The sequence below is a fragment of the Glandiceps talaboti genome, chromosome 7 (genome assembly GCF_964340395.1).
Source record: "Glandiceps talaboti chromosome 7, keGlaTala1.1, whole genome shotgun sequence".
NCBI lineage: Eukaryota > Metazoa > Hemichordata > Enteropneusta > Spengelidae > Glandiceps > Glandiceps talaboti.
The window spans coordinates 8397444-8417781 of NC_135555.1; the positions used below are offsets into that span (position 1 = coordinate 8397444).

Genomic DNA, 20338 nt, shown 5'->3' on the forward strand with positions numbered 1-20338 from the left:
GACCCCCAATTTTTTTGTTTATATTGTAACTGAGAATTGGTTTCAGCAGTTCTTATATAAAGTAAGAGAAAAAAATTTATAAGATTGTCTAATTTCGGAAGCGCATTCTTCATTAAATGTAAGGATTTCTTGATGTCCTCTATATGGTAATCTGGTCTATAGATATCACCTCAAATTGTACATATTTTGTAGTGAGCTTTTTATGTTTAGTCTTCTGCATTTTGATGATTCACATCAGTTCAAACCTTAGATACTCTTTGACTTTAGTTGGCAATGGCAGCAAATCAACTTGTTCATCTGTTACCAGTTGTCTTATAATGTCTCTGCAATATTCTTGTAGTGTGCTCACTAGAAAAAAGACAAAAATTTCAAAAATGATAGTTTTCTGGTAGTCTCAGTTGTTACTATAATTTGTAAATAATCCAATAGAATTTGACATCAGATAAGGATATGATAATTCAAGAAGAGGTTTGATGAAGATATACTTTATATATATATGTACGATGACACTTTCCAAAATAGTATTTTCCTTCAAAGTCTTGAGCTGTAGTTTATATAATGTGATGATGTGTGAGTCATAATGTATGTGTGATGTCAAAGGAATTGGCATTCTGGCAACTGGTGTTTTTGATAAATATATCAAATTTACCAGCAAACATGACAATTAAAGATGAGTGACAACAATATACTACACATTAGGCGTATCCTATAATATAAGGTAGAAACCAATGTGATTATGTTACCACTAGATTGCATCATTGATTTTGGACAAGGGCTATTTGTTGTTCAGCACTTATCAGCTATCTCATCTGAGAGGGAGAGGAAAAAGAGGGGGGAGCCTAAGACAATGTAAGTTACAAACTATGTTACTACTTTTATAGTAAAACATTACCAACTATAGTAATAGTGAGTTATAAATCTATTAATGGTAACTTATGCATCCACCAATCTTGGGGAGATAATATTATCACGAACCATGCTATTCTAACCCAAATATTTAAGGGAACTGAGCCTCTCTTCCTCAGGGTGTCATCAGGGCTGTAAACCTAAATACTGATGTTTGGGTTGAAGTGTATGGTTCATGACTATACCATTTATAGACAGATTCAGAATGTCAGTGATAAAGCAACTATATACAATACATGTTGTACATCAAATGTGTTTCAACAAACTCTATGACAGGCAAAAACTGAAATTATCATGTACTTTGTTGAAAGAGGTCTGATCATAGTTTATCAGTATATCATATTCAACTCACCAACATCTAGTTGTATGATCTTGACTTGTCTAGTTGTACCATATACATCAATCATGCCATAGAAAGGGAGTTCTGGATCGGCTTGATCCATGATAGCTCCTCCCTGGTCATCACCATTAATTAGGAAGTGCATTTCTATAACACCGTCATTAATTTCATATGTGATTCCTATTCTGCTTCCCATACACGTCGCCACTAACTCTCCCCCTTCCTTGTCTCGACCAACAAGTTTGTGTTTTGGTATATGTGCATTTCCACATTTCACATAGTTTCCAAAACTTTGTATGAAAGGTCTACGGTTTCCTATTGTTGATGGTCTTTCTCCCACATCTCTTCCAGCCGTCGGAACTCTATTGTGGTGTTTTGTGATTGCAAATATCCATGATTTGCCCATATTGGCTAAGTCTGGCATAGAATATTGTGGAATTCGAATCAAGTTGGTTGAATAACGTGGATCACGGTTATTTGTCATTTGTGATGGTAGATGTTGAGTCAACCCACAACGAAGATGACCACTCCATCCTTTCTCCTGGTCTTCTATTTCAATCAGGAAGAGTTCACCAGGTTTAACCGGTCTCTCACTAAATGTGATAGCATTTGCAAAACTAGCAGTCCTCCTCGCGGTAATTCCATTTTCCGTCAGGTCAATATTCAACCCATGGTTGTCATGGAATTTTGTGATTGGCATGATGTTCACTACTTACTTATATGATCACTCACTCATTATAGAAAACGAAAACGGTACAAACAAATTATGCTATTTACTTTTTAGTGAGAGTTATTGCAGGAAGTAAAACGCGTATCCGTCACGCGTCAATCCCTTGTGATATTTGGTCGACAGAATTTCGCAGCTTTTCCCTTGACGAGAACTTTGAGAGTAACAAAGGGTACCTTGCTGATGGTAAGATAATTAGAATATCGTGGTATTCCAGGAAAAAACAACGCTATTTTACAATACCTTTAGAGATTGCGAATACTTCATGGACATCGCCATTTTGATCACGTGCACTATTCTGTATGGGTGGAAGCGATTTTTAGTAGTATTGCACTTCATGTTTTGACAGGCAAGATGACGTTTAGGTTATCATTTTTACACGACTAATATATGAATGACAAAAAGTTTGATAAAAACCGAATTGGACTTTAAATGGGGCCCGAGAAAAATATAGCACAGCATCCCTTCCACGTATCGAATAGAAACAACCTTTTTTAGCATGGTTTGTTCCATTTCCCCTTCTGCATTGAATTGTGGGATACCCAATATGAGGTGAAACGTCTCCCGCAAAATCTTCATCAATTCTATCAAGTAATTTGAGTTCATTCAAAATGTTTGTCGCCAAAAGTATATCAGCCGAACACAAAGACTTGATCCATGATGTTGCCTATGACTTTCACGGTCGGAGAATGGCTACGTGTTCCAGTGACCAAAGTGTGCAGGTAACTGTTTCCATTTGCTTGTGACACTTCGTCAAGTCACATGCTAACCCATGTCCTCTTTATTTGTACACAAAAAATATTGTCTTTCTAAGTGACGAGATTTACAGACTAGTTTTTTACATTTTAGGAAAAGTCTATCATAATCACAGAGGGAAAGCAATGAAAAATGTTCGAGTAGTGTTTTGTGTGTAATTGCGGATTGAGTTGAGATGTCTCATATTTATTAAAAAATAAAAATGAAATTGATAATAAAATGATTGCATTCTAACTTTACAAAAAATTGAAAACAACAATATGTTATGAATGCATTGATAAGATAGAGAAAAGAAAATACTCAATAACAGCATGGATGGTAAATGTGTAATTATTTACAATTACTTGTCTGGGTATCAGTACATCATTGTGGCTTCATGTACTACAAGTACAACACATACACAAATATATATGTATGTGTGTGTGTGTGTGTGTGCGTGCGTGCGTGTGTGCGTGCGTACGTACGTACATATGTACGTACGTATGTATGTATGTTATATATACATGTATATGTATATATATAATACATGTTACTTGTATATAACTATAAGACTTTCCCTCGGAAAATAATTACCTCAGACCTGAACAATACACTTTCTGACATTGTTAGATGTTCATTTTTGGAGAAAAAAAACTATGACCTGTGAAATGAAAGTATAATGTACAATGTGTTAATACTATGAAAAGAAATTTGACAAAATGATGACTATTGAAAATATATATAAATGTACATGAACATTTATTTGGATGATTTTTTTATGACAACAACGTGAGGTAAAACTCGTTTTTATTTCAATTTCATTGTTATGTTGTAGGTATGGGACTTACAAGAAGATGGTGAGTGGCGCTGTACAGGTAATTGGAAGGTAAGTGACTTACCATTTAGTGTCATGTTTCAAGAGCAGTAAATGTGTTACTGAGATTTAGTATGTCGTGTGAATTGAAGTAAATGACTTACCATTTAGTGTCATCCAGTGTGTCATCTTTGAATGACAGTAACTTACCATTTAGTATATCATTTAATCATGGCAGTAAGTGACTAACCATTTATTATATCATTGAATGGAAGTATTAAAGTGACTTACCATTAAGAACGTCATTGAATGACAGTGAGTGACTTACCATTTATTATATCATTGAATGGAAATATTAGTGACTTACCATTAAGTGTGTCATTGAATGGCAATGCGTGACTTACCATTTATTATATCATTGAATGGAAGTATTAAAGTGACTTACCATTAAGTATGTCGTTGAATGGCAGTAAGTGACTTACCATTTATTATATCGTTGAATGGAAATTTTAAATTGGCTTACCATCATGTATGTCATTGAATGGCAATGAGTGACTTACCATATATTATATCATTGAATGGCAGTATTAAAGTGACTTACCATTTAGGTATGTCATCTTTGAATGGCAGTAAATTGAGTAACTGACTTACTATTTAGCATGTCTTTAAATGGCAGTAAGTAACACACCACTTAGTATATCATGTTCAATGCCAGTAATCAGTATGCATTCCAATGTCATATTTTCCATGTAAGTTAGGCTTGGTCAAGTTAATGAGATCCTTGTCTCATCTCATTTAGAAAAAATCTACTAAGTTTACAGCACTCTGTGTACTTTCATTTGCCAAGAGAGCAGCATGAGTGAGAACATGAAACCCATCCTTGAGGGATAACTGCTGTCTAATAAATTTTATAACCAATTTACATACAAATGTATGAATGTGGACACAACAGAAAAATGTACGTCAGTGAAAACAATGTATAACTCATATCAAATGTATTTGTTAGAAAAGGACATTCTTCAAAGGACTATTGCTAGTCTACTAGGAAGTAAGAAAACAGTATAACCCTTGGTAACATAGGAGTCTGATAGCAGTAGCCAAGCTGAAATTTGATATTATTAAAAACCACAAATATGATTTAATGTGACAATAATGATATGATATTAGGCTGTCAAACATGTGAATGGTTACAAAAAGAGGAAAGAAAAGTCTATGAAAAAATGAATCATGGCATGAAACAGTAACTTCTCAGATATGAAAAAATGATGGTAAGTTACAGTATCTGCCATGATGAAAAGTGAAATGGAATTTTGCAATGTTTTACTGCATGTACTGCTTTCAACTATGTGTAATGTAGACTTTCTGTATGTGTCTGTGTCCTTCAAACGACCCTTATTTGCATATCAATGTGAAACCATATACATGTATCTAGAAAGGTCAAAGGTCACCTGTCAAATTAGCAGTAATTGGTAATTGGTACATGCCAACCAGTAGAGTTTAACTGTAATTGCTATGTACATATTAAGGAATGGTGTCACGGACCTGCCAAGCCCCATGACCTCATAGGGTAAGGATAGAGTGTTATTACTCTGTGTACATAACAGATTGAACCACCAGCTTCCACCTAACTCTGTGTTTTTATTATTCTACATGCAAATAAGGAAGTGTTTATACAGGTCTACAAACCCCCACCTCATCACTTCATTGTTTTTGATATTACTCTGTACATAAACTGTAAGGAAATGTTTGTGTCTACAACCCCCCCCCCCCCCCCCCCCCCCCCCGCCGATGTTTGTAGTACTCTGTGTACACAAGAACCAGCATGTGTACAGTTTTGTTTCTTACTATTCTCTGAGAGCAGAGTGTTTATTACTCTGTACATATAATATGGAATGAGATGTTGTAACTTTGTCATATACAAGTTACAACATCTTGACCTTGTATTAACCTTCCATTTTTTGTACCATTGACATCTAATAATAGCTAGGACAATGGTCCTAGTAGTAAAAGTCATAACATTTACACATATTGTACTTTCATTCACCCTTCACATCTACTAGTATTAATATCACTGTGTACATTAGTGGTGTGACACTTTTAACATGTACAACTTTCCTACATCCTGTGTTACAGTCAGGGTATCCTGGCTGCCGGTGATAAAGTACACGTAAGATGTAAGTGTGGTGCATTGACCAGGTGATACTCTTGTTATCAAATGTCAGTTATAAATAGAATTGTAGTCAGAGAGTCTGAGACACCACTTATTTCAAGACCCACATTCCTGATTCTTTGTTCAAACTCCAGTATGGTGTTTACTGTGTAGTTATTTGATCAAGGACCTTTAAGAACACTTCAATAATCACTGCATTCAGTTTGTGCTGTGTTTAAAATAGATCAGTGCAAATTTGTCACTGAAGTAGGAGTGTAAGCTAAGGCTGTGTATTTACATAGCTGACATAGAGCCCCAGGAACGGAGAAGGGGAAATATACACAGATTATATAGGGCCACAGGATCTGAACAGAGAGGGGGATATATACATGGATTATATAGGGCCACAGGATCTGAACAGAGAGGGGGATATATACATGGATTGATACATATTACCAATTTCAAACTTATTGAGTGGAAGTAGTATATAAGTAAAAAATGTAAGTGAGGGTTGCTTATTTGGAGTCTTTTAAAATGTTTTTTTAAAAAAGAAGTAAATTAGATTAGTAAACCCTAGAATGCACATTACAGCTCATAGAACCCCAGGAAGAGATGGGGGTGGGGGTGGGGTTGTCTGTTGTGAAAATTTATACATACATTTAAACCCAATGTAGGTAAACTTCACATTTGTAAAACACTACATGAACTCATTGAAATTTTACTTATTGCCTTGATTAAAAGCAAGTCACATATTGATATCAGAAGGACGGTCAGGATAATGGTATGTTCCACAATCTCAGCATGCCTGGTTGTTACCATGGTTTATGTCCCATAATCTGTAGTTCAATCCCGAGGGGTTCAATCATCTATTTTTCAGACATATATTTGTCATGCATGTACAAATCTTTCTCTGTACAAGTCTTGTCAGAACCTGTAAATAAAACAGTTTTCCCAATCGTGAAAATAAATGTAAAAAGTTCTAATATAAATAAGAACTATGATGACGTTACTATAGCTATATCTACCACTATAGTTACTATTAATTTCATATAAGATGAACTTCATTTATATTATTTGTAATGTCTTAACAATTCCATGACATAATCTTTATCTAATACCCATAACAAACATCTTGATCTAATGCTTTATCCTTTATCCTTCTGTAGACACACAGTGGGTCAGTGTGGAGAGTAACGTGGGCACATCCAGAGTTTGGTCAAGTTTTAGCCACATGTTCCTTTGATAGGACAGCTGCAATATGGGAGGAAGTAGGTAAGTATCCGGACATCCAGAATTCATCAGAGTTTGGTCAAGCTTTAGCTATGTTAGCTGAATATGGCAGTAGTTATAAGGAAGAGAAATATACATAAATGGACTTCGAGTTGTAACCACATCTGATATAAAAGACAGCTTGAATATGGCAGGAAGTAGGATGATGTATGTAATTCTATTTTGGTTGTAACTACCCTACTGTGAATCAACTTGTCCCATTCTCTAGACTACAGTAGGATTGTACACTTTGTACAAACATTGATGAACGAGAGATGATGTGTATAATTCTGTTGTTCATATTTTGCTACAGTTGGTGATGCACATTCCAACCAAAGAGGACAGAGTCACTGGGTAAGTGTACATTCACATTTCATAGTATAATTTCATTTCATGATGGACTTTTAAACAAAACACTATTTTATATACAATTGATTATAAAAAAAATGTTACACTTCATGGTCATCATCCTCATTGGAAGATTTTTTGGCTCTAGATGGCTCTTGTAAATATTCAAACTGTTGAATAGCAAGGTGTTGGGAATCTCATTGATTTGTATAAATATATAGTAACTGATATGGTTGCTGTGTATATTTGTCTGCCATGTGTAGACAACAACAAGGTGTTTGCCTGCAGATGGTGACAAATGTATGTCAGAGTTTGGTTACTTAGAGTTCTTTAGCCCACTCCCACCTCACTCCAAATGAGCTATTACAGTTGGGTCCATCCGTCAATCTATGCACAGCCACATTTCTGGCATGCATTGATTTCATTCAAACCTGACACAAAGATGACATTCTGTAGGGGTCATATGCATGTGACCTTTTTTCATGACATTAGCAATGTCATACATTCAACATTGGTCACACAGAAATGTGTCTTTTGCTAAGGCTTGTTATACTTAACATATGTATATGTGTAGATATAAGAGCCTTGCCAACTTTGTACCCCTAAATGAATGAAAATTATGCATACATGACACATATACATGTACCTCATGCTATCATTTAGGTCAACATCTAGCTTAGAATGAGATGTTTACTTTTAGCAACATGTGAAAGACAGCTTGCCAAAGATGATATTACCAGAATACTTTTTCAAAGTCAAATTGTTCTGTTACGTTTGTATGGTAGCCAGTATTATATATTTGTTGAATTCTGTGTCTACAGGTAAAACGTTCCACTTTGGTAGACAGTAGGACATCTGTCACAGATGTAAAGTTTGCACCTAAACATCTTGGGTTGTTACTCGGTACATGTTCAGCTGATGGTGTGATACGAATGTATGAAGCTCCTGATGTAATGAATCTAAGTCAGTGGTCTCTACAGGTAGGTTATACCCCATCCCCTCCACCCCTCAACCCAAATCCCCACTCCTCTGATCCCATCCAGTGATATAATTATTCTAAGTAAGTACTCTCTATAGGGAGGTTTTATCCCATCCCCTCAACCCATATCCCACCCAACCAATCCCATCCCATCCCCTGATGTAATGAATCTAAGTCAGTGATCTCTACAGGTAGGGTATACCCCATCCCCTCCACCCCTCAACCCATATGTCCACCCTCCCATCCCATTCCTTGATGTAATGAATCTAACTTCTAAGTAAGTAGTCTCTACAGGTAGGTTATATCCCATCCTTTCCACGCAGCAACTCATATCCCCACCCATCCCATCTCCTGATGTAAGTCAGTGGTCTTTACAGGTTTGTTATACCCACACTGCCACCGTAACACCCCATCCCATCCCATACCCTGATGTAATGAGTCAGCAGCAAACGCAGCAACTCATATCCCAACCCATCCCATCTCCTGATGTAAGTCAGTGGTCTCTACAGATAGGCTATACACCCACCCACTCCTGATGTAATGAACCCAAGTTGTTAGTGTTACAGGTAGATTACTACCCCCCCCCCCCCCCCCCCCCCCCCGCATCATATTTCATTCCCTGATATAATGAATCTAAGTTATGGTCTCTACAGGTAGATTTGCTCCTCCTCCCCCCCCCCCCCCCCCCCCATCATATGTCATTCCCAAAATGTAACAAACCCAAGTCAATAGTCTAACAGGTAGATCCCCCCTCCCAATCGTAGCTCATTCCAGTCATGTTACATGAGTAATTGTTCCTGTTGACCATTCCAAATAGTATATCAGCCTATATTATCATCTATGCAATAAATGAAGACCAGGACTTTGAGCATAAATTATTCAAATTATTCTGTATTTTCTTTTTTACGCAGCATGAAATTTCCTGTAAAATGAACTGTAGTTGTATATCATGGAATACATCTAGGTAAGCTGAAATATTTGTAATCTGTCACACATTGAATTTGAGCTTTCACTTCTCATGTTTGATTGACCTTTCACCCCATACAATTAACTTTAACCCTGTGATTCTACCTAATATTAAATATGACCTTTCACCCATTTGACTTTACATTAGACCTCCTTGTTTGACCTTTCATTGATATTTTCATGTTACACTCCATATATTTGGTGTAATCATCACAACTTACATATTGCATCTCACTCTCCGTAGTTGATCTAATCTTGACCTTTCAACTCTTAGAGTTGACCTTTAACCCTTGTATACCCCTCACTCCATATTTCTTGCTTTTTGTAGAGTTCATCCTCCAATGATTGCAGTAGGAAGTGATGACCCCAGTCCTACTGGTGGTGGTAAAGTTCAAATCCATGAATACAGTGAAAATAATAGGTAGGTTCAGAGTTCAAATCCATGAATACAGTGGGACTAATAGGTAAGTTCAGAGTTCAGAGTTCAGAGCTCAAAGTTCATATCCATGAATGCAATGATGCTAATATTAAGTTAAAATTTCAAATGCCAAGAAAAACGTTGAAGGTTTTATTAGAGGTTCGTGCAATATATCAATTACAAATAATATCTAAATATAAAACATTAGAACAAAGAATATATATGAATTGTCATGGATATTTTGAAATTGCATTTTCACAAGAATATATTTTGATGTGAAAAAAGTTATTTCTTGATCTGAGTGTATTATGTTGAAGTCTTCAATCCCTCTTGTGGTGACTGTATTAAGTGTTTAGAATCTTTTTTTATCTGTAAATAATCTATGAAATTCACACAGCTGACATTCAATCCATCATGCAATACTTTATAAGTAGACATCAAGATGTACTTGGAAATCCACCTGAATGTTTTCTTTACACATATGCTAAACCTTTCCTTCTCCCAGCTAGTTGTGTGTATTATTAGTTATATCAAATTTGATATACAGAGAAAGTATACAGTTCTATTCAGATGATATAGAGATACAGAGAAAGTATATAGTTCTATTCAGATGATATAGAGATACAGAGAAAGTATATAGTTCTATTCAGATGATATAGAGATACATAGAAAGTATATAGTTCTTTTCAGATGATATAGAGATACAGAGAAAGTATATAGTTCTATTCAGATGATATAGAGATACAGAGAAAGTATATAGTTCTATTCAGATGATATAGAGATACAGAGAAAGTATATAGTTCTATTCAGATGATACGGAGATACATAGAAAGTATATAGTTCTATTCAGATGATATAGAGATACATAGAAAGTATATAGTTCTATTCAGATGATATATAGATACAGAGAAAGTATACAGTTCTATTCAGATGATATAGAGATACATAGAAAGTACATAGTTCTATTCAGATGATATATAGATACAGAGAAAGTATACAGTTCTATTCAGATGATACGGAGATACAGAGAAAGTATATAGTTCTATTCAGATGATACGGAGATACAGAGAAAGTATATAGTTCTATTCAGATGATATAGAGATACAGAGAAAGTATATAGTTCTATTCAGATGATATGGAGATACAGAGAAAGTACATAGTTCTATTCAGATAGTATTGTAGAATATTATTATATCCCTGTTGACAGCAAAATTTACTTTGAAACAGTAAATTAGAAATGAATGTATTGTTTCAATCCATCTGCTATGGAGTTTGATCACTCAGTGATTTAAATATTCAGTTTTATATCTCACTTCAAATCTGGTGGAATAATATGTTTGTAAATTGATGGGCCTTGATACCTTGTTCATGAACAATACATTCTCTATATATCCCCTATGTTATAGTCTTCTGGAAATATTGTAAATTTTGTTAACATAACAAAATAACTTTAATCACTGCTATATAAATTTAAAATATTCCCCTATTAGGTTGTAATCTTCCTAAAACTGTGATGAATTCACCAGGTACATTTCATGATCATTATGTGGACTATCTGCTTTGTTATGCTCACTCTCAATAAACCTATATTTTTGTTTTATTTTTTCTTAACTTAATTTTTGTTTTGTGTTTTTGTCTGATCGAACATGATAATGAATTTGTTCACAAAAACCAGGTACATGTAACTGTTACCCTTTCAAAGCTAAGACCCTTTTTTAGGCTATTATTACGCAAACTTTGTAAAAATGAAATATTTGTAGATTTAAGTTGCTAAATAGATAGGAAGTGACAGCAACTTTCTTTGAAGACATAACAAAATTCCTCAGTAGGAAAAGTGGATTCAAAACACATATGAGTGAAGTCATTGGTATTTTGATCACCCAAATGACCTTTGGTGATATGTACCCTGGATCAGTATCAAATTCTAATTTTACATATTATACATTACATAATACAAAGAGATGAACTATGATATTTAGCTTCATTTGACATGAAATGCAGCCTACATTTCAAATTGTAATGTGATTCTATCATCAGGTCAAAGGTTAACAAGCAATTCCCAGTGACCTTTGACCTCACTGATATCCTGGCGTGGCTTAGCACTTTTAAAATATCAAGTAGTGTTATTGTATGAAAGATCTGCTTTCAATAGATTGTGGTTTTTATTCTACTTTCTATTCACCAGAATATCAAAATACGATTTAAACATCCTGCGACAGGAAATGACTGTTAAGTTTTACATTATAGGACAGCTTTCAAAACATTTTTGAAATTGATCTGTGTAAGTTTGTTGTGACGGAAACTGATTGTGGAGCAGAAAAAGTAACAACAATGGAAGTCAGAGTGAAAGCAAAATGAGAGATGGAATCTATGTATAGTGTCATATTTATAAATACAAATGTCATACAGCTGAAGACTTTTTTGCAAAGTTTGAATTTATAAACTTTCTCTAGCTGTGTACTGATATAGCCTTTACACTAAACATGAGCGGTAGCTTGAAATGGCTGCTATTAGGCAAAAATTTGTTTTTAAATGTTTCTTTCCGAAACATGACTTCAGAAAATAGGGTAGGTATATTGGGATTTTCACTGAAAATTATTAAAATACCTATAAAAATGTTCCATTTGCAGTTAGTGTTCTAGTTCAGCTTTAAACTGATTCCCAACAATGTGTTAACCAAAATTAAATGAACATCGAAATGAATTGATGCCACCTAATTCTCTATATTGTTCACATAGAGCTGTTTTTGTCATTTATCCATTTGTTTATTTGATTTACGTATCTTATAGAAAACTTACTTTCAAAAGTAAATGAGTTGAAATGGCCTTAATTTGGACATCATAATTTCATAACAAAAGAGATACTTTATTTGTTTTGTATGTATGACTTATAGCATATCTCTCTATTCTAGGAAATGGAATAAAGTAGAGACATTGATGACAGTGACGGAGGCTGTACATGACGTAGCATTTGCACCAAATCTAGGAAGGTCATATCATCTATTAGCTGTGGCTTCCAAAGATGTCCACATTATAATGTTAAAACCTCTCAGGTAAGCTGTACTAAATAAACTGAAAAAAATATTAAAATGTGTGTCAAATGTTGTATGTACAATAACAAACTTTTTATGCGTTTTTCACTTTGTGCAATTTATAGAATTACTAAACAATTAAAATCAAGAAGAAAATCAGGAGTCACTACAAAATTTTTGAAATAGAAGTCAAAATGTTATCAAAATTTAGTCATTTTAGAATCCAATATGGCTGCCAAATACTGTGTTAACTCTGTAGGAAAATAAAAGGTTGCTGAAAACAAGATAGCGGACCTTCAAATATCATTTACCGTATTCTATCACAAGGCCCAGAAGCAAGCTTCTAAATGGCAAAGTTTGGAGAGACTTTAAGAAATTCTGATTTTCAGGGAAATTTATCCCAAGGTTCATTCTACCTTCACATCACGTACACAAAGTGTACTGATCACATATAGAACACACCACATTGTGTAGTTGTCTGTATTTGTGATATTTTGGTTTCTACAGGAGAGATCAGAGTGTCATGAGTGTACAGTCAGGAACAACAAGGTTTGAAATAAGACAACCAGCACAGTTTGAACAACATAATTCACAGGTGAGTGAGACTGATCAATTAAAGGTCGAACTGTAAAGACAAAAGATTGTGTAGTTTGACCACTAGGAGTGCTGTTTGAAACCAGGCTTTAGTCATACAAAAGGGCAACGATAGGGACTAGCTACCTTTGAAAGGTTGTCATTGGCAGTTATTGCAGCTCTAAAATCAGCAATGTTTTCAGCCATTCCAAATATTTCTGTTTATTTTGTTTCAATCATGTAAAATTTTGAACCCTCTCAGCTGTTCTAGAGACATATTTTGTTGACAGCTTTATGTATTGCTGTGTGAATGTGTGGAGTGCCATATAATGTAACACTTGTTTCAATAATGGCTCCAAAATGGCTAACCAGAATAGTGTATTACACCTAATATTTAACTTATTACAAAGATTTTCATATGATGTGTGGTAAAATGTGGTTAAAGGCCGAAAAATATGATTATTATAGGTATGGCGTGTTAATTGGAATATTACTGGTACAATTCTTGCATCGTCTGGTGATGATGGTTGTGTCAGACTATGGAAAGGTGAGTTTGAACTTTGACCTTTCAAAATACTGTTTCTTATTTCTTTCCCTATGAGAATCGCATAATGCTACCTGCAAGTTTAAGTATATTTAAATAAGTTAAAAGTGAGACATTGTAATCCATAAAGTCAAACACACAGTTTCATTGATGCGTGTGTCAATAGGGAACTTGCAATCCAGACTGAGCATGCTCAGATGCAAAGGACTATGGGATTATATGTGGTTATTGTAATACCTAATCTGGAGCTACCAATAAAATAAACCCCACAATTGTCAAGGTGACTATGAATTGATTATTTGTGGTTACAAACAATGTAACAATATTGTTTACAATACTATTTGAATAGTATTTATTATCACATTTCCCATGATGCAACATTCAAAATGGCTGGTTTGCAAGTTCCCCTATTGTATAAACTAGGCTTACTACCATTGGTTTCATGTTGTCCGAGAATTACACACAGTGTCATACGTGAGGTATTTACTCCATTCTTACATATTAGTCATGCACACACACAGCAATGTGTAAACTCCTGTACCCAGTGTTCAGTCAGCACCAGTTTGACAGCCACCTCAAATGTTTGATACGTCGTATGTTATCCCTATACCAAATACAGTATTATTGAAATTAAATTTCTGAAAAAACTACTGAAACAAAATTGAAAATAAGAAAAAAAAGAAAGAAAAATTATTGTTGTGTGTTTTTTTTTTACAGCTAACTACTTGGATAACTGGAAGTGTATTGGTGTGTTAAAGGCTGATGGAACACAAGCACCAGTGCATGCTGGGAGTGGCAAGTCACAGTCAGCCCATGTGATGGGTACAGCAACGTCAATGTCTGCTGCATCTAACTCGCAGCAATCTTCTAGTAATGCAAGGTACTATAAACTAGGTCCTATTAATCACGCTAATGAAGTGGTCTGGCACTAAAATTTAGTCAGATTTAGTGAAAATAAAATAAAATAAAATCAAGTGTACAAAAGTCTATACAGACAAAATACCACACTTACAATGCAAAATTGGTCTCATATTTTCTCCCTCTTTATTTGTACTATATTATTTTTTGATTGTTAGTATGAATTCAGACAAATGAGTAAGGTCTATGTATGTGTAAAATCTGGCCAAAGTGTATAACCATTTCGACCGAGAGATCTTACTTCATTTCTGCTACCTTCACACAAATGGTGTTAAGTTACTGTGATATATCTACAACATTTCTTCATGGTGCAAAAAGTAGTTACTGTATCATTTTGGGGTAACCCTGCTATATTCTTCAGGGTTTCACACTTTTTATATTGAATATGTAGGAAAGTTAACTAATTAACCAAATTTGTTCTTTCTGGACTCCAAAAACTCCTACTTATTAGACCGAAGTCTGGAGTCCGTAATGGATAGCAATAATTGCTGAATAATTCAATCTTCATCAGGGATAGTAGTTTCAGGTGTATACAAATAGTTTTATCCAACCTACTGAGTGTATATAACTAAGTGTGAACGAGTATAAAAGTTTGTAGATGAAAAATCAGTGGCGTTGATAATCAGACTTATCAAATTAATGATTTCTGAGACTATTCAGAAATTATGAGTTACTGATTATATTATACTTAACTTTACAAAGTATAAAGTTTAAGGTTGGAATATTTCAAAGCTGTTATAGGTTTTGATTTTCTAGCTAAAGAAGAGTAAGTTATAAACTTAAGAATCCTTCAAGTCAGGGTAGACATAGTGAGGTTGATGGAGTACCCTTATGTGTGTTTAGTGTTTTTTGTCCAAAATGGTATGTAGGGAATCTAAATCCTACACTAGGCAGTTTGCCAGGAGAATTCCCCAATCAAAATTATGACTGATCTCCAGGAAACTGTAAAGTATATCAAATTTCCTTTTGTCGCTGGGATCTAAACTTTAATAACAAAATAACTGGTGTTTTACAGAGAAACATGCATCAATCATGTCCTAATTATGTATTGAGTTACAAAATCAAGCATTTATTCTGTGTACTAGTTACAGTTGGCCACTAGATGGCAGTATGAGGAGATGACTGGTAATATTTGGTAGTTAAAGTTGGCCACTAGGTGGCAGTATAATCAGATTATTGGTGTTAGTTGACAAGTCTGTCTATGTTGTCCCCATTATTGTTTGATTGACCAAGTTGATGAACAAGTATGACCTGGTATATTTGATGATTACATGTGGAGTAGTATAGTGTGTGTATGAAGTGGCTCACATAGTCACATGACCCGGGTATCCTGTAATACACTGCCAAAACATCGTTTGCTGAAATTAGCTTTCATCATCAAAACATGTGAGCATTTTCAGGGATGGTAAAAAAAAAAAAAGCTGTTAGTCAATTAATATATTGCTTAAAACATATTTGGTCTTAAGATACATATTATTATGATGTGATATGATAGTAAACACGTACTGGGGCTGTTTTGACTTTGATAAATGGTATATAGAAAATGAATTATGCGTACTGCTTCATATGCCACAAGTTTGACGTTCTTTATATCAATCAGTATTCTGTTGTATGGCCAGTGTGTTTTTTTATGAAACCCAGTTCAAAAGTGTCAGTACGAAATAACAAGCTGTACAAGAATTCAAATAGTTTTATTTAGAGCATTACATGACCTAAAACGGTGTCTTTTACTTCCAAAGAATTTGCTACATGGTGAACTTTTCACCTGCTACAGTCTTTTCATTGCTTGTATAATTGGAGATATTAAGATGTATTCATGTAATTGAAAGATTGTCATGTGTTACAGACATAGCACAGTCGACCACATGCAAGCTATATGTTGTTATCATCATATCTATTGCAGCATTTGATCTCAAATCTGCATGTGGTCCATGGCATGTTATTTTCACTTTCTTGTTTTCAACTTTGTCATCCGATAATATGTAGCATGATTATTTGCATCGATGTGTCCACTTACTACTGGTATTTGCACTGTAATGCAATCCAAAAATATTATTACATCTATGTATACACATTAACATGCACTTGATTCATATGCACAAAATGATGTGAACTCACAGAAATATTTTTCATGAAATGTGATGTTTTGGATGAATATATATGTAGTATTAACAGAACCCCATGATAAATGAGTGCCAGTTTGGGTACTCAGGGTATTTGCCATCATGCTTGCAACATTTCCTGTTGTAAAATATCTGAGCTCAAGATATCAGTTTTCTGACCTCTGCTGGTGCCAGTTAATCTAGAATGTACCTCAGAAATAAACTTTTGCTGTTACTTCCTTCAAGAAACTCCAATATATTGTCAGTTAAGATCAATCACAACAATTTCTGGTCATGATACAAATTTTTGAAATAGAGGCCAAAATTATATCAAAATTTAATATATAAGCTATTTTAGAATCCAATATGGCCGCCAAATCCAATATGGCTGCCAAATACTGTGTCAACTCTATAGTAAAATAAAATATTGTCTATTTCCTTGAAAAGAAGATGGAAGACCTCAAATTTCTTTTATTACAAAAGGATCAGAAGCAAGGTTTCATATGGCAAAGTTTGGAGAGAATTTTAAGAATTTGATTTTCAGGAAAATTTGTCCTCGAGGTGCATTCTACGTTAAAAGTTATGTCATTTGTACACGATTTTATGAAAAAAATTAATGTTTCCTGAAAACTTGAAGTTGATATGTAGGAAATGAAATTATGATAAGAATTAGTATTGTTACAAACAGTGAAGAGAATTACCAGATCTTTGATAAAACAATTATTGGTGAACTTGCCAGAGTTCAATGATGAGTCACTCTCTGTAGAAAATGTAGTGTATTTGCATGTCATTCATTTAACTATAGATGTACAATTTGTAATTTATACATACCGGTAAATGACATCAGGAATTATTTATCAAATTGTTTCCAAATTATTGATGAAGGGTGATTTTCCAATTTTGTTTTCAACGTGTGTTAAAGAAATGGATAGATATAGGAGATAATCAATGAATATGTTTTGTAATGTTATTTTCAGTAGAATAAAGGCATTTGATTTTCTGCTATGTAAGTTGTCTGAAGTTGTTTTGATGTATAAGTTTTATCTATTAGAATGTAGTTACTTAGTTGTAGCGGTTAATACTTTGGTCATTAGTCTTTACACCATGCAGTATTTATCATGGTATTTTCAAACTGACCTTTGTTTCTAGATAATATTATACTCTGGAATATAGATATTAAAGGGTTAGTAGGTGGCAAAAACAACCAGCTATTTTGCAATTTCTTGTCGCCTATTTTTTCAGGAATTCGTATTTTAAAACTTATTGGTTTCAATAACTATACATCCATAGTTAGGCAGATATATTAGTCTCCCTCATAGGTATTACCACCTACTTTTACAGTTTTAGCTGAAGCTGAAAGCAATACATATTTCGTTTTTGGAAATTTTTTTGTTTTATGATAAAAAATATCCTACATATGTAAATGCAGAATTGACCATTGTATACATCCATAATGGTCAGATAGTCTCCATTCAGATGATTCAGTCATGATGGTTGAATGGGTAGAGCTGCCAGCTTGAAGTTGCATTTTGAGCCTCATTCTGTCATTTTTTTCTGAATGGCTGAAGTCCTTGGGCAAGATTTGAACCATGAGTATGCCCAGTCAACCCAGCCATATGATTGGGGACCTGGTACGATAACATGTGATATGAAAATGAATCATGTGCCTTACAGAGGCTGCAATAGCTTGTATGTTCCCCCAGAGAGTTATAGAGTTATAGTACCATTGGGTCAACATAGGGGGCGGAACTGTGTGTTTGTGTGTACAAACATTCTGAGTATAACTTTAATTTCAATCTGTATATTTCTCTGTAAACTTCACAAACCTGAAACATTCTGTACTGGTGAATTGCTTCTCTTCTCATTCTACAAAATTTGACAGTATTTACTAAATAACTACTTCACATAAAATTAAACTCTGCCTCTAACATTAGCTTCCTTTTCTTGCTTATTTGCAGAGTACGGTTCACTGTTTCACCAGTTACAGACATTAGAATGGACCAAAAGTATAATGTGTTCTTCTAGGACACCAAAATTACAAACACTTGGCGACAACGGAAACTACTTTTAACACTGATACTTTTCCTTGTTACTATAAAAATTTTAACAATTCTTGGTACTTGCAATAGAATTTTACCTCATGCTAGCGGGTCAAAATAGAACAAGATGGTTGACTTATTCTCACACGCACCTAGGCTATAGTAATGCATGTGTAGCACGTGGAGCGGAAGTTGTGGTGTCAACCAAGAAATTGAATAGCCTTTATTTTTATGACAAACATAGGTTGTAGAATTCTATTGCAGGTACTGAGAATTGAAACACTATTACACTTGTAAAGTTGGATAATTTTATACTCTTTTCATGGTTTCAGATAAAGTCATAAAATTTCAACTTTTCTATGAATAATGCCTTGAATATTGCCTTGAAATCTTTGGACAGTCTATGACTTACAAAACAGAGAGGTAATTGTTTGAATGTTCAAGACATTGATCTCTCCTTTTTTAGGTGTCTACTTTTTCAGATATCTATTTATCAATTCACACTAGTGTAATCTTTCTATGGGGTTATGTGTTATTTTATGGGAGATTATGTGTTATTTTATGGGAGATTATGTGTTATTTTATGGGAGATTATGTGTTATTTTATGGGAGATTATGTGTTATTTTATGCTTGAAAATGAGAGTTTCTATCAAGTAAGTGGAGACTACTCCTACAACAGCACACACAGAGTAGACTAGCACAAGTAAATACCAACAAGTATTACTGGAAACACATCTTGTTTGCTGAATCTTTCACAATATTTCAAAAATTTTCCTGTTATCATTTTGTAAAACAAGTTTATACTTAACATTCCAATGTAGACATTCCTGTCTTTATGTTTCTGTATGTTTGATATCAATTTATTGTTTGTTGTTTTTGTATTTTGACCTTTGCCTCATGGTTGGCAACCATAGTCCATTGATAGCAACCATATTTGTATGGTTAGCAACCACAGTCCATTGATAGCAACCAGATCTGTTTGGTTAGCAACCATAGTCCATGGTTAGCAACCATAATCCATTGATAGCAACCATATTTGTATGGTTAGCAACCATAGTCCATTGATAGCAACCAGATCTGTATGGTTAGCAACCATAGTCCATTGATAGCAACCATGGTTCCAAGTTTAGTAACCATAGTTCATGGATAGCAACCATACTTCCACAGTTAGTAACCATAGTCAATAGTTCTATGTTTAGCAACTACAGTTGCATAGATAGCAACCATAGTTCCATGTTAAGCAAACATAGTTCCATGGTTAACAACCATAGTTGCATAGATGACAACCATATTTCCATGGTTAGCAACCATAGTTTCATAGCTAGCATTCATAGTTCCATGGTTAGCAACCATAGTTCCAGTACTTGCCAACCAATTTCCAGCCTGGTAGCTAAGCCCTAACATGTCTTTGGGCTTCTACAATTTTATTTCATTTTTTTCTTTTTTCATTGTTTTATTTTACTTGTTGACATATGAATA

The 20338-nt window shown here is 34.3% G+C and overlaps 2 protein-coding genes across 2 annotated transcripts; one reads left to right on the forward strand and one right to left on the reverse strand.

The window, feature by feature from the left end:
• Positions 1–229: 229 nt before the first annotated feature.
• LOC144438272 (neuralized-like protein 2) lies at positions 230–1946 on the reverse strand. Its single transcript, XM_078127325.1, has 2 exons — positions 1259–1946; positions 230–348 (listed from the first exon to the last, which is right to left on the reverse strand). The coding sequence occupies exons 1-2, from the start codon at positions 1944–1946 to the stop codon at positions 230–232; spliced, it is 807 nt and encodes a 268-aa protein (XP_077983451.1).
• A 576-nt stretch (positions 1947–2522) lies between these two features.
• On the forward strand, positions 2523–20338 carry LOC144437133 (nucleoporin SEH1-like). Its single transcript, XM_078125991.1, has 12 exons — positions 2523–2695; positions 3544–3594; positions 6838–6943; positions 7254–7294; positions 8110–8268; positions 9179–9231; positions 9562–9654; positions 12563–12703; positions 13190–13277; positions 13724–13802; positions 14517–14679; positions 18778–20338. Exons 1-12 carry the CDS (start codon positions 2585–2587, stop codon positions 18842–18844), a joined length of 1152 nt encoding a protein of 383 aa, XP_077982117.1. The 5' UTR covers positions 2523–2584; the 3' UTR covers positions 18845–20338.

Excerpts from the sequence above, each read along its gene's own strand:
- LOC144438272 (XM_078127325.1), bottom strand. The coding sequence starts at position 1,946 with ATGCCAATCACAAAATTCCATGACAACCATGGGTTGAATATTGACCTG. Across the intron at positions 349-1,258 it reads GATCATACAACTAGATGTTG|TGAGCACACTACAAGAATAT; the intron begins GTGAGTTGAATA and ends TCTTTTTTCTAG.
- LOC144437133 (XM_078125991.1), top strand. The coding sequence starts at position 2,585 with ATGTTTGTCGCCAAAAGTATATCAGCCGAACACAAAGACTTGATCCAT. Across the intron at positions 3,595-6,837 it reads GCTGTACAGGTAATTGGAAG|ACACACAGTGGGTCAGTGTG; the intron begins GTAAGTGACTTA and ends ATCCTTCTGTAG. Across the intron at positions 9,232-9,561 it reads ATATCATGGAATACATCTAG|AGTTCATCCTCCAATGATTG; the intron begins GTAAGCTGAAAT and ends TGCTTTTTGTAG.